The 14,983-nt window shown below is 38.2% G+C and overlaps 1 protein-coding gene and 1 pseudogene across 1 annotated transcript; both read left to right on the top strand.

The window, feature by feature from the left end:
• The first annotated feature begins 3,513 nt into the window (after positions 1-3,513).
• Positions 3,514-4,230, top strand: LOC147400325 (secreted RxLR effector protein 161 pseudogene; annotated as a pseudogene).
• A 9,898-nt stretch (positions 4,231-14,128) lies between these two features.
• Positions 14,129-14,620, top strand: LOC147400324 (uncharacterized). Its single transcript, XM_086444561.1, has one exon. It carries the CDS (start codon positions 14,129-14,131, stop codon positions 14,618-14,620), a length of 492 nt encoding a protein of 163 aa, XP_086300687.1.
• The last annotated feature ends 363 nt before the right edge of the window (positions 14,621-14,983 follow it).

Genomic DNA, 14,983 nt, shown 5'->3' with positions numbered 1-14,983 from the left:
GTGTGCCCCACTAAACCAAAACCTAAAGGTCTCACAAGATCTAAGACTAAGGGCACAACTATGGCTGCAAAGGCTACTCAGATGAGTCAAGACCAAAATACGCTTCGGATCCTTATGGCATCCACCATGGTCTGCATCCCAAATGGGGATGAAATTGAAAAGGGACTGGATTCTGAAAATTAGAATCACCCTCAAGAAGCCTCTTCCTCTAATGAGGAAAGATAAGATATGGATAACAATAAACTCGAGCTTTAGTCAGCATTTGATCAACTGTTCATTAGTCATGTAAAACTGACCAAGAAACACGGAGAAAAACTCCAAAAGGAATAGTGGCATGCTGAATATGATCAAGTCTGTAGGAAAAATGCTCACTAGGACTTCAATTAGAAGACATTAAAATTCAACTCTCAACAGCCTTAGAGAGACAATCTAGCATGCTCTCTGTATCTGAGACAATTTCGAATAAGAAGGATGAGATGCTCAAGAATCTGCAACAATTCAAAAACCTTCTATCGATGACTAACTCTACTATAGCCTGTCAAAACTTAGAACTAGAAAACCTTCGTGATGAAAATAAAGTTCTTAAGTTTGACATCAATGAAGTACAAAAACAAAATGTTAGACTTGAGCGTAACTATACTCACAGAAGTCTAGAGTTACAAAAACTTCTTGGAGTTCAAAAACCCCATGGGGGTAAAGGAGACTTGGGCTATGATAGGTATACTTCTACATCACCTCCATCTCCTACTATGTTTGTTCATAGAGAATCATCGAACACTAAAAAAAACTTCAAGAAAGTCATCACATGCAACTTCTCTAGTGGAACAGGTCACATGAAATTTGAGTCCATCGAATTCAAGACCATCTACCAAACAACCTCACAGACCCCTATTGAAAAATCTTTGTCAGTTGAAAAGAAAAAGCATGTTAAAAAGAAGTCTCTTCTGCAAAAAAAAAGTTGATCATGCTAAGAAAGAGGAGTCTCCCAAAGGGAAGGGAGTGAAGAATTCATCACCTCCCAAACAGAAAAATAATATTGAGTAACTCTTCAAACAAATTGCCCGCCTAAATCTTAAAACGAAAGAACTTGTTGAATCAAGTAGAGGCAATCAAAGTGTAAGAAGGTATCTAAAGAAAAAATCACCTTCAAGATCACCCAAGAAGCGTAGGTACCCTAAGAAGAACTCACCTGTCTAAGAGAAAACTAAGTCAAAAAGGAAAACTCCTTCCCCTCAAAAATGTAATCCTCAACCCCCAAGACAACTCTACAATGGAAAGTCAAAAATGGGGACAACAAGTGCCTTATAATTCACACAACTCTTAAGGCTGGAAACTTTTCGCGATGGTTCCTTGATAACGATTGTTCCCGACACATGACGGGGAACCGAAGTCAATTTAGCCACATGGTTGATTTTGACGGAGGGTCAGTCACCTTTGGTAATGGCAGCACCGCTAGGATTATTGGGTGACGAACCGTCAGTGGTCTTGGATTACCCATATGGAAAATGTGTTGTGTGTTGATGGTTTGAAACATAACCTTCTTAGCATATACCAAATATGCGATAAAAACCACCGGGTGAGTTTCAATCGTGAAGTCTGTGAGATCTCTACTCCTAATGGTAAAGTTATTATGAAAGGTCTTCATACTTCTGATAACCGTTATGTTATCAAAAACATAAGAGAAACCACCATTTCTTATGTGAGTAACATGACACAAGTTGAAGAAGTCCAGTTATGGCATCAACGCCTTAGTCATGTTCACTACAAGAACTTGTTTCATCTAGCCTCAAAGGCTTCGTGAACCTCAAAACCCCTAGTTTTTTTGCACATGAACCTTGTGGGTCCCACTAAAGTACGAAATCTATGTGATAAGAGACATTTCTTGGTGATAGTTGATCATTACTCTAGATTCACCTTGGTCACTTTTCTGAGGGAAAAATCTGATACTTTTGATAAATTCAAAAAGATTATTAAACGTATTCAGACAGAAAAAGAATCTGTCATAGGTAGGATTAGAAGTGATCATGGTGGAGAGTTTGAGGATGGTCGGTTCACACAATTCTGTAATGAAAATGGAATTCGACATGAATTCTCAGCTCTTAAGACTCTTCAGTAGAATGGAGTTGTTGAGAAGAAAAATCATCTTCTTCAGGAAATGGCCACAATAATGCTTCATAGTAAAAATCTTCCAAAAGTTTGTGGCCGAAGCTGTAAATATCGCCTATCACATCATCAATCGAGTATATCTTCAAGCAGGTTTAAATAAAATAGCTTATGAACTGTGGAACGGTAAAACTCCCAGAGTCAAGCACTTCAGAGTCTTTCGTAGTAAATGTTATATCCTAAAAGATCGTGAACACTTGGGAAAGTTTGATTCGAAGAGCGACCAAGCAATCTTTTTGGGATATTCTTCAAACAGTCATGCTTTTCGAGTCTTTAATCAGAGGACCTCATCCATCAAAGAATCCATAAATATGGTGATCGATGATCAAACCATTAAAGAAATTGGTCCATCTAACCCCGAGGTTGAGAACGAGGAAGTATTTCCTACTCCATCCTCACCTCCTTCGACGTCTCAGATTTCAGTAACACTACCTATTATCAAGGATCATCCCATCAGTCAAATCCTTGGAGATCCCAATACCAGTGTGAAAACCCGATGACAACTTGAGACGTTGAACAATCATCTCTACTTCACATCCAAAATGGAGTCCAAAAATATTGATGAAGCTCTCAAGGATGAATATTAGCTTCATGCCATGCAAGAAAAACTTCTTCAATTTACTCGGAATCAGGTGTGGTACCTTGTACCAAGACCATCTGATAAAAATGTCATCGGAACGAAATAGATTTATAAGAACAAATCCGATGAAGTTGGGAATGTTGTCCGAAATAAAGCTCGTCTGCTTGCTCAGGGCTACTCTCAAATTGAGGGTATTGATTTTGATAAAACCTTCCCCCCAATTGCAAGACTTGGTCAATTCGAATTCTGATGTCCATTGCATGTTTCATAAAATTCAAATTTTTTCAAATGGACGTTAAGAGTGCTTTTCTGAATGGCCTATTGGACGAGAAAGTGTATGTTGAACAACCAAAAGGATTTGTTGATCCTAAACATCCTCACCAAGTCTTCAGATTGAAGAAAGTCCTCTATGGCCTTAAAAAAGTCCCTCGTGCTTGGTATGAATGAGTGACTCTATTCCTGATCAATCATAAATTTGTTAGGGGGAGTGTTGATAAAACATTGTTTGTTCAAAAGGTTAAGGGTCACACTCTCATTGTTCAAATCTACGTGGACGATATTGTGTTCGAGTCCACTAATGAAAGGTTAGCTAACAAATTCGCCCTCCTCATGTAATCTGAATTCGAAATGAGCATAGTTGGCGAACTCAACTTCGTTTTGGAGTTGCAAGTTCAACAAATCAAGAATGGTATTTCGTATCCCAGACCAAATACACACGAGAATTGGTAGATCGCTATGGTTCAAGGTCTGGATGAACACACCATACACCTATGAGCACCACTCTCAAAATCTTTAAAGATCCATCTGGAAAGAGTATGGATCTGCATCTCTACAGGAGTATGATTGGGAGCCTTCTTTATCTCACAGCTAGTAGGCCAGACATCTCCTACAGTGTAGGAGCTTGTGCCCATTTTCAAGTCGATCATAAGGAATCCCATCTCATAACTGTTAAGAGAATCAACAAGTACGTAGCCGGTACTACCGATTATGGCCTCTGGTATCCATTTGATTCCTCGTCAATTATTGCCGAATACTCAGACACCGATTGGGTAGGAAACATGGATGACAAAAAATCTACCAGTGGCGAACATTTTTACATAGGGAACTGCTTAGTTTCTTGGCATAGCAAGAAGCAAAGTTTCATATCTCTCTCCACTACTGAGGCCGAGTACATTGCGACTGGAAGCTGCTGTGCACAACTTCTATGGACGAAGCATATGCTTTTGGATTATGGGATATCTCAAGATACGATGTGCCTATTATGTGATAATACGAGTGCCATCAATATCTCAAAGAATCTAGTCCAGAACTCTCGAATGAAACATATTGACATCCGGCATCACTTCACTCGTGAACTCATTGAGGAGCACACTATTAGGCTGGAATATGTTCCAATTGAGAGTCATCTTGCTAATATTTTCATCAAACCATTGGATTCCATGAGGTTTGATCACCTTAGGAAGTCCATTGGAGTCTACTCTCTATAGTAGCTTTGTTACGAGATATTGGTAGAGTGCCTACGTGCACTCGAAGAGCAAGGTTACTCCCCATTTCGGTCCTTTATTGGAAAATCTTTTGGCAAGGACCATTCTCTTATGACATTGTTGGTAAATCTGAGGGAATGCCTCTTTTGCATGCAAACTTGTCACGTCGACAAGTTTCACATTCCAGTGAGCCCACTTGACTCCTCCAAAAATCATGTTTTTTTTTAGAACTCAACGGATATTGGTAAATTCGGGCATTATATTCCCAATTGTTCCTAAAGAAGTCATGGTGAGAAGGAAAAAAGTATTTGGCTCATGAGGGTCGAAAATGGCATACATGCGCGTTGGCACATCTCGACTTTCGATCTTCAATCTCATCGAAGAATAGTTGTGCAAAACCATTAGAGAAGTTCACATAGGAACATTTGAGGAATTCTAGCCTCTTTCAATGAAAAAAATTTGTGAAATCTGTCAATGGCAGAACATACATTCTGTCGTTCCATCGCCAGTTTGCTCATCGATAGTTGTCAATGCCACCAACAGAACACGAAATTGCCTATTTTAGGTTTTTCATTTCGTTTTTTTTTCCCGCTCTTGTTTCCTCTCCTAATTTGTAATATTCATCGTCCTTCCTCATAATCATGATGATTCTCAATCTTCTCCTATGTGCTCTTGCCCTTCTTTCGATATCTTCAATGGTAGGATTGATGGCACGTCGGAAACAAGTGGGACCTCCACCCGTCCGGCGCAATGTTAAACTGAAGAATGCTTCTACATCTCATCCCTCCTCCTCCAATAATGACGACGAAGATGATGATGAGGATGTTGATCTTCTTACCCCTGGGGGTACTTGTCAGCCTCGGACTCCTGATTCGGATGTCGGATTAGATGAAGATCAAAGGATGTACATTCAGCGCCTACGATCCCTCCATGACCGGACAATAGTATGTGAACCACTAATCGAATCCGCAGTAGTCCACCCATTTTGAATCTCAGATTTGCTTCACCAAATGGGTTGGGAAGCCCTCAAGGAACTGTGTCTACTGGACAGACCATGTGTCTTGCAACCTATCTTCTTCACAACATTGTCTATTTTGTACACTATGATCACACATTAGGGAACATGCCTTATGGGCATCTCATTTCTCAACTGGCCATATTCGTTGGGATTCTGGCTAACACCAATCCGGTCATTCATGGAGAGATATTCGCTGCGTCCACTCTCTCTAAGATGCCCATCGAGATCCCAACTATCCCCACTCCTCCACTTCCAGCCCGTCGGGCTCTAGCTTCAATGCCTCCAATAGAGGCAGTCCCTCCTCCTGTTGGTTCTTTTGATATTGAGTCTCGTTTGACTGTTATGGAAGCGTGTCAACTCAACCTGGTCCAGCAATAGCAATGCATGAAGTCTCGGATTAAGAAGATGAATCGTTATCTGAAGAGTCTAGTTCACGCATGCATTCCAGAGCATGATCTTTCGGAGGACAGCCTAGAGTCATCGAGTCCCTCAAGCAGCTCCTAGACGATATCGGATTATCTATTTATTAGGATAGTTGTTATTTTTTTTATTTTCCTTATTGCTAGGTGTGTTCATCTTGAGTCTGTACTAACAAAATTGATTCCAGTGACTTGTGCCTTGATCAATTCAATTTTGCATTTGTATATATTTAGTGACTCTTGGTGTGTGTAATGAATATGTGTCTTCTTTATGCTCAGTCCTTCTCATATTCATACATCTATGGTTGAATGCACAATTCTATCTTGGCATATCTATTTTTGAACATCATTTCTATTTTTGCCATGCTTAAGTTGCTCCTATTAGTAAAATTAGTAAATTGCATGTCTTTTGTTTTTGTTCTCCTATTCTTATTAGTATATTTATGTGTTGGCATTGGGTTGATTACATCCTTTGTCAAGTACTGACAAAAAGGGGGATAAAGAATCCCACCTATGAAACGATGGTTTATGCAGGATTGTATGTACAATGCAAGTAGTGAGGGGGAGAAATATGTCTTCTACACGTTCATTGTCTTGAGATGTATTTGGAATCGTCTAAGAGTTTTATAGTTTTGTATTTGTATATCCTTTGTAAAAATTCTATATTTAGGGATTTGCATGTCTTTAGTTATTTTTGCGAATGTGTTCCCAGTTAGTGGTCTAAGATGGGTTTTGTCTCGTAATTGACAAAGGGGGAAATTGTTAGTACCTCATTTTGTCAATCCCAAGTTAGTCGTATGTTGTCAAATATGTAACCTTGTTCGTGACACATGAAGACATGCCAGACACAACTCAGACACATCGTCATGCAAGCACACCAACAACCAATCATTCGTCTGCCAAACCCAATCAGAGACATGGACCATCATCGAGACCATTTATACATACCCATGGAGCTTTAAAACATGCTGAAATTGGCATATCACTTAGTTGTTCAAAGCTCACCCCAAAATGGCCCAATTTCCAATGAAATTGGGGCTGTCGGCAGGAGTAGAGGTGCCACCAACAGCACAAACTGAAATTCAGTCAGTCAATGGCAAAAGCATGTTTTTGTAGGTTCCACCGACATAATGGTCATCAGTTCCACTAACGACATATGAAGGTTCCACCGCCAGTGCTGCAGACAGTGCTTAATTGTCATATTTTTTACTGTTGAGTTTGGTCGGTGCCACTTACAGATTGAGGGTGCCACTAACACGAAACCGTTGCAATGCCAAATTCTAAAAATTAGAAGCATTTGGCTTTTTTACTCTTGTTCAACAACTCCTTAACAAAGCTTAATCTCATAAGTAAACTTCAAGAGCCTTAACAAAGGAAGGAGAGTCATCGAGTGAAATTGAGACCACGTACATCACGTCGATTCATCCAAGTTGATCAAGCTTTACTACCTTCATCTTCCTTGCAACCATATATGCATATCTAGTTAAACAAGGAGCGAAAGAGGAAGAAAGAAGTAAAGAACTAAGGACCGACAAACTCAGCATATCTGATAGTCAAATCCATTGTTGTGAGTTTGTCCTTGTTTTATTTTAAGTTCAAAAACACTATAACAGTTTACAGTTTCCTTGATTTTTATCTTCAAAAATCAAGCGCTTGTTTGAGTCGTGGACTCAAGTCAAGTGTAAAAAGTTGTTGAGTTTCTGAAGCATCAAACTCAGAAGTTTGAGTGGATGTGTTTCACTCGATCTTAAGGTTTTAGAATTAGCCTAAAGAAACTTCTATGTACGGTTTAAGGTGAATCATAAACCTCTATTTTATTGAACACCAAAGAACCAATGATTTGGATTTCCTTGGGAATGGATGTAGGCACAATTGCTGAACCACTATAAATTGCTTGTCTTGTATATCTACTTAACTTCTGCAAACTTGTGCAAATCTGAATGTATGTCATGAATAAACCTTGTATGCTTAATCCCTTATTCCATAAATGACATGTTATGAATGCTCTAAATAAACTTGGCATGATCCTCTATCTTACATATTGGAGACTTGGCACTAACAATGGGAATAGGTGAATTGACACTTAGAACGAACTCATAAGCAATCCAACATCATCTAAGTGCTCACATTGAGAAGAAATTTTAAATTATCCCATCCACCCTCCTCTAGGACTAGACACGGTCAAAGTTGGTAATTTCAGATGGTTCACTCAATTGGACCACAGCAAAATCCGATGTTGGAGAGACTTGGCTACCATCTCCATAGGTAATTATAGATTCAATATAGATGTGGCATTAGACGGGCAGGGTGTAGCCAAGATGACAAAGAAACCCAAAGAGACTATTCGAGAGTATGATCAGCAATAGAGGGAGTCAGCTTCGTGGGTGAAGCCTCCTATGACAGAGATCAAGATTAATGCAACTTTCATCTCAACACTAGGGTAGCGCTACTACACTTATCTCAAAGGGCACCCTGTGTCTAGTTTTTCCTCTTTGGTTCAAATTGTTGATAAGATAGAGAATAACTAGAAGTCAAGGATGATTATAGATTAGACAGTTCCATAGCATTGTACTTCATCCAGTGGTGCAATATAAAATAATTGGTAATGGCGGCAAAGAAGAAGGATGAAAGACAAGTTAACTATGTACAAGCAACTCAAATACTAGTTCATTTCCTAACCGCAACACCGAAAGCACCCATGATTTTTCAAGCACCATGGAATTGTCTGTATCAAGCACAACAACCCCCAAAAGGTCATTCAACAAACAACGACAATTTCAATTTCAAGCACAACCGCATCAACAACAATACCGTCAACCTTACAACAACAACAACCAGTAATAGAGAACGAGAGAGTTCTCTCGGTTGCTAATGAAATTGTTAGAGATTTTTGCTATCCTCATCAAATAAGGTATGTTATACTGAGACAAGCATATCTAGAAGTTGATAACACATTCGGGTACGACCCTACCACCAACTACGAGTTCCACATGGGCGCCTCCGATCACCCATAGATCGATGCTGGCAGTTATCATAAATAGGAAGCTTATAGTTCTAGATCCCATACTAACACAACAGAATATCAATTAAAATCCCCTTTCGGCTCATAATGATAATGGGAATGGTGAAAAATTGGCAAATAAGTAGACATAATCTCTAATGAAGAATTAGATTTTGATCCCTTATAGTTGATCATTCTTTTGAGGTCAAAAGTCAGAGTTTACGTCTAACCCAATACCTTAAATACCTCAATCAATACCCTTATCTCACAAAGTCAAAATAACACTCCCATTCGCATCACCACCTAGTTCGGGAGCCTCAACCTAAACTCCTTACCATTATCTCCAAATCCATCACCCATCAACTTATCCTCAAACACCACCACTCCATTCAACATCATGCCACTCTCATTATCTACACCACCACCCCTCATCACCCGTATATCCACAACATCCGTTCCCATAACATAATCACCACCCCTAATCCTTCATGTGCAACCAGAACTCCCCCAACTCACCTTTAAAAGCCATAAACCCTTTCCTTATCTATCCAACAAGGTAGTACCTTGGAGTTATGAGACTGGGTTAGTGTTTCTAAAGATAGGATGAAAAGTCAAGGATACATAAAAGGTTGAGAAACTAGAGAAGGAAGAGGATCCCAAAGATGTAGACCACATCACTAAGGTAGACAGAGTGGTGAGAGCGATTGAGAAGGGTACATGGAAAAAGAAAGATAATAAAAAGAAAAAAAGAGAGAGTAGATAGTGATAGAGGTCTGACAGAATGGCAAAGAAGTACAAAATGAGCGGACTAAGGATATGGAACAGGAACCGACAAGAGGTTGGAAGTTGATACAGAAAAAATAAAACAATTAGGGTAGATGGTTGAAATAGAAAAATCAACATAGGAAAGTCAATTAGAACAAGTAGTAATCGAAAAAGAGAAGATAGCCGAGATAGAGGTAATAGAGTAAGTAGAAATAATGCAAGAGAAAAATGACAAAGGAAAGGGAAAGGTAGTCATCACAGAAGAACAAGGAAAATAAGAAGAAAAGAAGAAGAAAGTGATAGACGATGAGGTAGCAGATTTCCTTAAGTTGATTAAAAAAAATGAGTATAGCCTTGTAGAGCACCTTAACAAAGTGCCAACCCAAGTATCTATATTAAGGCTACTATAAAGCTCAAAGAAGGATCCAGAGGCTTTGATGAAAGTACTCAATGAGTAATACGTGATAGAAACTACTTCACCCGAGCAGTTAGGTAAGATAGTAGGAATGATTGTATCACTGAACGTCATCACACACGGAGGATGAATTCACTCCAAAAAGTTGTGGTCATATAGAATCACTACATATCGTAGTGATGTGTAAAAGAATGTTAGTTGCTCATGTGTTGTTAGATAACGGGTCTATACTGATTGTTTGTCCTTATGCCATATTGAAAAAACAAGGTGTGGATTGATCTCTTTTAGGACCTAATATTAAGCAAATGCAAGCTTTCGATAACTCAAAGAAAGAATCAATGGATGAAATGGATTTACCAATCACAATTGGACCTTGCACGTTCCAAATCACTTTTGAAGTGATAAACATGCCAAGCATTTTCAATTTTCTTCTAGGGAGGCATAGATCCATTCGGCTGGGGCATCATTTCTTCATCAAAAGTTGAAGTTCAGCATCAACCAAGAATTGGTTTCAGTGAAAATGGAGAGTTTATTGCCAACAGACAAATCTTTAGATGTGCCATTCATAAATATTGAAGGGTGCATCACTCATTCCAATTCGAGCCTGTCAGTCACATTTCGGAACTTACAGAGATCAAGAAGGCAAATTTGTCACCAACTGTGTTGATGATAAAAAGGATGATGAAACAATCTAGGTTTCATTTAAGAAGAGGGCTAGGAAAGACAAATCAGTGCAGAGCCAGGCCTATTTCAACCCAACAAGCCATGCCATGGTTTGGCCTCAGTTTCAAGCCCACCTAGAAGGATGAGCAACCGATGGAGGCAAATAAGATAGAACTCAAGTTAGCAAGGGTGGAGCATCAAGAACCCAAGATCTAAGATCTCATGAGGGTCCTTCACATAAAGAATATTTTTCTCATGTCAGCCTATACAATGATGAGTGATGATAGCCCAAATGATGACCAATAAGAACAACTACTACCACAATAAGGTCATAAAGAGCTAAAAGTACTCTCCGAACGTGACCCGTCCCTCGAGGATGGCAATAGTAGTTTATTCAGGGGGACTTCAGGAAAAAAAGCCCGTCAAAATGGATGATGCTAACAATGACGATTTTATGATCACACCCAATGTTGATTAGGATTATAATGTAACCCTACCTCTTTTGGAGGTATCACTATCAGATGATCATTATGATTATGTGATGGTCATCACGACTGAGTTGAGGGAGGCTCCCTCCCCCTCAATAGTCTACCCTACAAAAGAAAAAAATGTTCTTCACAATTGGGACATCGTCCCAGTTACCCTTGAGGTCTCCCTAGCCTAAAAAAATGTTGTTAGTTTCTTACTCCCCCCCATCAGGGGATCTTAATGGACTTTCGTCATCAAAGGGTATTTGTGTAGAAGGTTACCCGTATTAATAAAATCTCAAAAGTATTTAATAAAAAAAAAGCTTGCAAAGTTGTCTGAACCAGGAAATATGGGATTAAATGATTGCAACCTCGAACACAACTTCGATCTCATAGAAATTGAGGAAGAGTTTCACACAAGAGGTCGACGTGTCAAAAGAGCTAAAAAAGTTTGTAAAATGTTATTTGCAAAAGTGTCAGGGAAATATCAAGCAAACTGACTCAGTGAATCTCGGATCTGAAGATGACCAAAAAATGGTCAAAATTGAATCCCTTCTAACCTCAACCCAAAAGACAAAAATGATTGAGTTCCTTCGACAATACCAAGATATATTTGCATGGTCATATCAGGACATAGCAAGGTTGGACATTGATCTTGTAGTACACCGTCTACTTATTTTTCCTAATGGAAGACCAATCAAGTATAAGTTCAAGAAATTGAAACTTGAATAGACTCTCAAAGTTAAAGACAAGGTTACAAAGTAGATACAGGCAGAATTTTTAGTATTATCAACTTATCTAAAATGGCTTGCAAACATGAACAAAGCTAGTCTGAAGGATGATTTCTCACTTTCGCATTTCGACACGCTCGTCAATAACACCACAAGACATGGCATATTCTCGTTTATAGACGGTTTCTCTAGGTACAATCAAATCAAGATGGAAAAAAATGACCAAAAGAAGATTGCATTCATCACACTATGAGGTATGTTTCACTATATGGTTATGCCATTCGATCTCAAAAATATCGGGACAACCTATTAGCGAGCCATTACCGTTTTCTTTCACGATATGATTCATAAAGAAATGGAAGTCTACGTAGATGATATGATTGCTAAGTTTGGTTTAGAAGAAGATCACATCGCCAACTTACACAAGATTTCAACCACTTGAAAAAGTTTAGTTTGAAGTTAAATCTTTCAAAATGTGTATTTAGGACAACTTCAGGGAAGTTACTAGGTTTCATTATAAGCCAAAAAGTAAATCAAGTGGATCCAGCTAAAATAAAAACAATCATTGAAATACCAGTGCCAGAGATGAAATCAGAAATACAAGGTTTCTTGGGAAAGATTCAGAACATTAGCAGGTTTATCGCATAGCTCACATCAATCTGTGAATCAATTTTTAAACTTTTAAAGAAGAATGAATCTTTAAAATAGAACAGTGACTTTCAGAAGGCACTCGACAAAATCAAGAAGTATCTGTTGAATCTTTCAGTCTTAGTTTCCCCTACCCTAGGGAGACCTCTGTTAATGTACATGTTAGTACTTGAAACATCTATGCGATATGTACTAGGGCAACAGAACGAGACTAGTCACAAGTAAAAGGTAATATACTACCTTAGCAAAAAAAAATTACAGATTACGAGATAACATGTACATTAACAGAGGTCTCCCTAGGGTAGGGGAAACTAAGACTGAAAGATTCAACAGATTATGCGATATGTTGTGCCCTAGTTTGGGTGTCTCAAAGATTGCATTACTATTTGCTAAGTTATAAAGTACGATTTATTACTAGGATAGATCCATTGAAGTACTTATTCAAATAGCAACTATTATTATCAGAATTTGATATTGAGTATGTCACACATAAGACAATCAAGGGAAAGGCCATCGCAAATCATCTAGTAGAACACCATTTTCCAGACTATGAATCATTGAAAACTAACTTTCCAAATGACGCCATGTTTCATAGAAATAGAGGAAGATGATGACGAATCAGGTTGGAAACTGTACTTTGATGAGGTAGTCAATCAAAAAGATATCGGGATTGGGATTATTTTAGCGAAGCCTGATAGATCGCATGTGCCCATAGCAGTCAAGTTACGTTTCTAGTGTACAAACAATCAAACAGAATACGAGGAATGCATAATAGGTTTCAAGGCAGTAATAGAGATGGAAATCAATGAGATCGATGCATACAGGAACTCAAGTCTAGTTGTCTACCAGACTACCGGTGAATGATAAACACAAGAACAAAGACTTGTATCGTACCACGAGTATATCGAAGAGTTATGTGTTGATTTCTCTCAAATCACTTTCAATTACATGCCAAGGGCCAAGAACTAGTGTGTTGATGCACTCGCAGCCGTAACCTCTATGATTAGAGTCATCGAAGAAATAATCATCGATCCCTTGGAGATCGCTTCAAGATGAGTGAGCTTGTTATTTGCTAATTGAGGCAGAGGATGCAGAAATAGAAATTTCATAGTTCTTTGATATCAAGACATATCTTGAAAATATAACCTACCCTTCTAAAGACAAAGAAACTGAGAAGAAAATAATTTAAAGGTTAGCTAAGCAATTCTTCTTAAGTAATTGGACACTCTACAAATGATCACCTCACGAGTTCTTATCCGATGTGTGTCATGGGATTGACGCAAAAAATTTGCATAGAAGTTATTCACAGAGGGGTCTGCAATCCTCACATGAATGACTACACGTCAGCATGGAAGATTAAGAGGATGGGCTATTACTGGTCCACAATGGAGAGTGACTATTTCCAACATGTTAAGAAATGCCATTTATGTCAGATATATGCCAATAAGATCAATACACCATCAGACAAAATTCACAAGATGACGTCACCATGGCTTTTCTCACTCTACGGCATGGATGTTATTAGCTCGATAATTCCAAAGCTTCAAATAGTCACAAGTTTATCTTAGTTACTATTGACAACTTTACTAAATGGATAGAAGCCATATCTTATACGAATGTCACAAAAGTGCAAGTTATCATATTCTTGAAAAGGAATATCATTTGTAAATATGTTTACCCATCCATTGTATCAAATAACATTCTCAACATATAAAAAAAAAACAAAGACATAAAGAAACTCTGTGAAGATTTTCAGGTAAAGCACCATAGATCGATGACCTATAAACTGAAGATAAACAGAATACTGGAAGCAACTAACAAAAACATCAAGCGGATCATTGAGAAGATGGCAGTAACTTATAAAAATTGGCATGAAATGTTACCTTTCGCTCTCCAAGATTACAGAAACTCTACCGAGGCAATGCCATTCTCACTCGTCTATGAGATGGAGGTAGTCCTTCCAGTTAAGGTAGAAATTCCTTCTCTCAAAATCCTTATGGAGTTAGAGTTGGAAGAGATTGAATGGTTTAAAGCACGATATAACCAGTTGAACTTGATTGTAGAGAAAAAAAAACTCATTGCAGCATGTAACGGACAGTTATATCAGAAACGAATTGCACGAGCATACAACAAGAAGGTTAGATCAAAAGAATTTCAGCTGGGTGATCTAGTTCTGAAGAAGATCATCTCGATCCAAGAGGCAAGTTCAAGTCAAACTACGAAGGTCCATTCATGGTTAAGAAGATGGTGTCAGGAAGTACACTAATCCTCAAAAGATGGATGGTGAAATATTTCTTGAACCACTAAATGCTGACATAGTTAAGAAATATTACGCCTAAGATATAATACTTGAAAGGAAGATAAGTCATTTTTTTCCATTTCCTTAACTTTTTATCAAAATATTCCTTAATCAAACTCCTTTGAGCTTGATCACTTTTTTAACAACCTAGAACTAGGGCAAGTCGATGAATACACAAAGATAAACTAGAGAATACAAGGGACAGTAACAAAAAAAACCAATAAAAAAAAAATAATATATATATATATAAGTAAAAGTCCAGAGAACTCCTAACCCATATGAAGATAAATTGTGAACGACTAAAAATACAAACAAAAAAAAAGGAAAAAA

The sequence above is a fragment of the Akebia trifoliata genome, chromosome 6 (genome assembly GCF_017979445.1).
Source record: "Akebia trifoliata isolate Shusen 1 chromosome 6, ASM1797944v1, whole genome shotgun sequence".
NCBI classification, from domain to species: domain Eukaryota; kingdom Viridiplantae; phylum Streptophyta; class Magnoliopsida; order Ranunculales; family Lardizabalaceae; genus Akebia; species Akebia trifoliata.
This window is presented reverse-complemented; position numbering and strand designations above follow the sequence as displayed.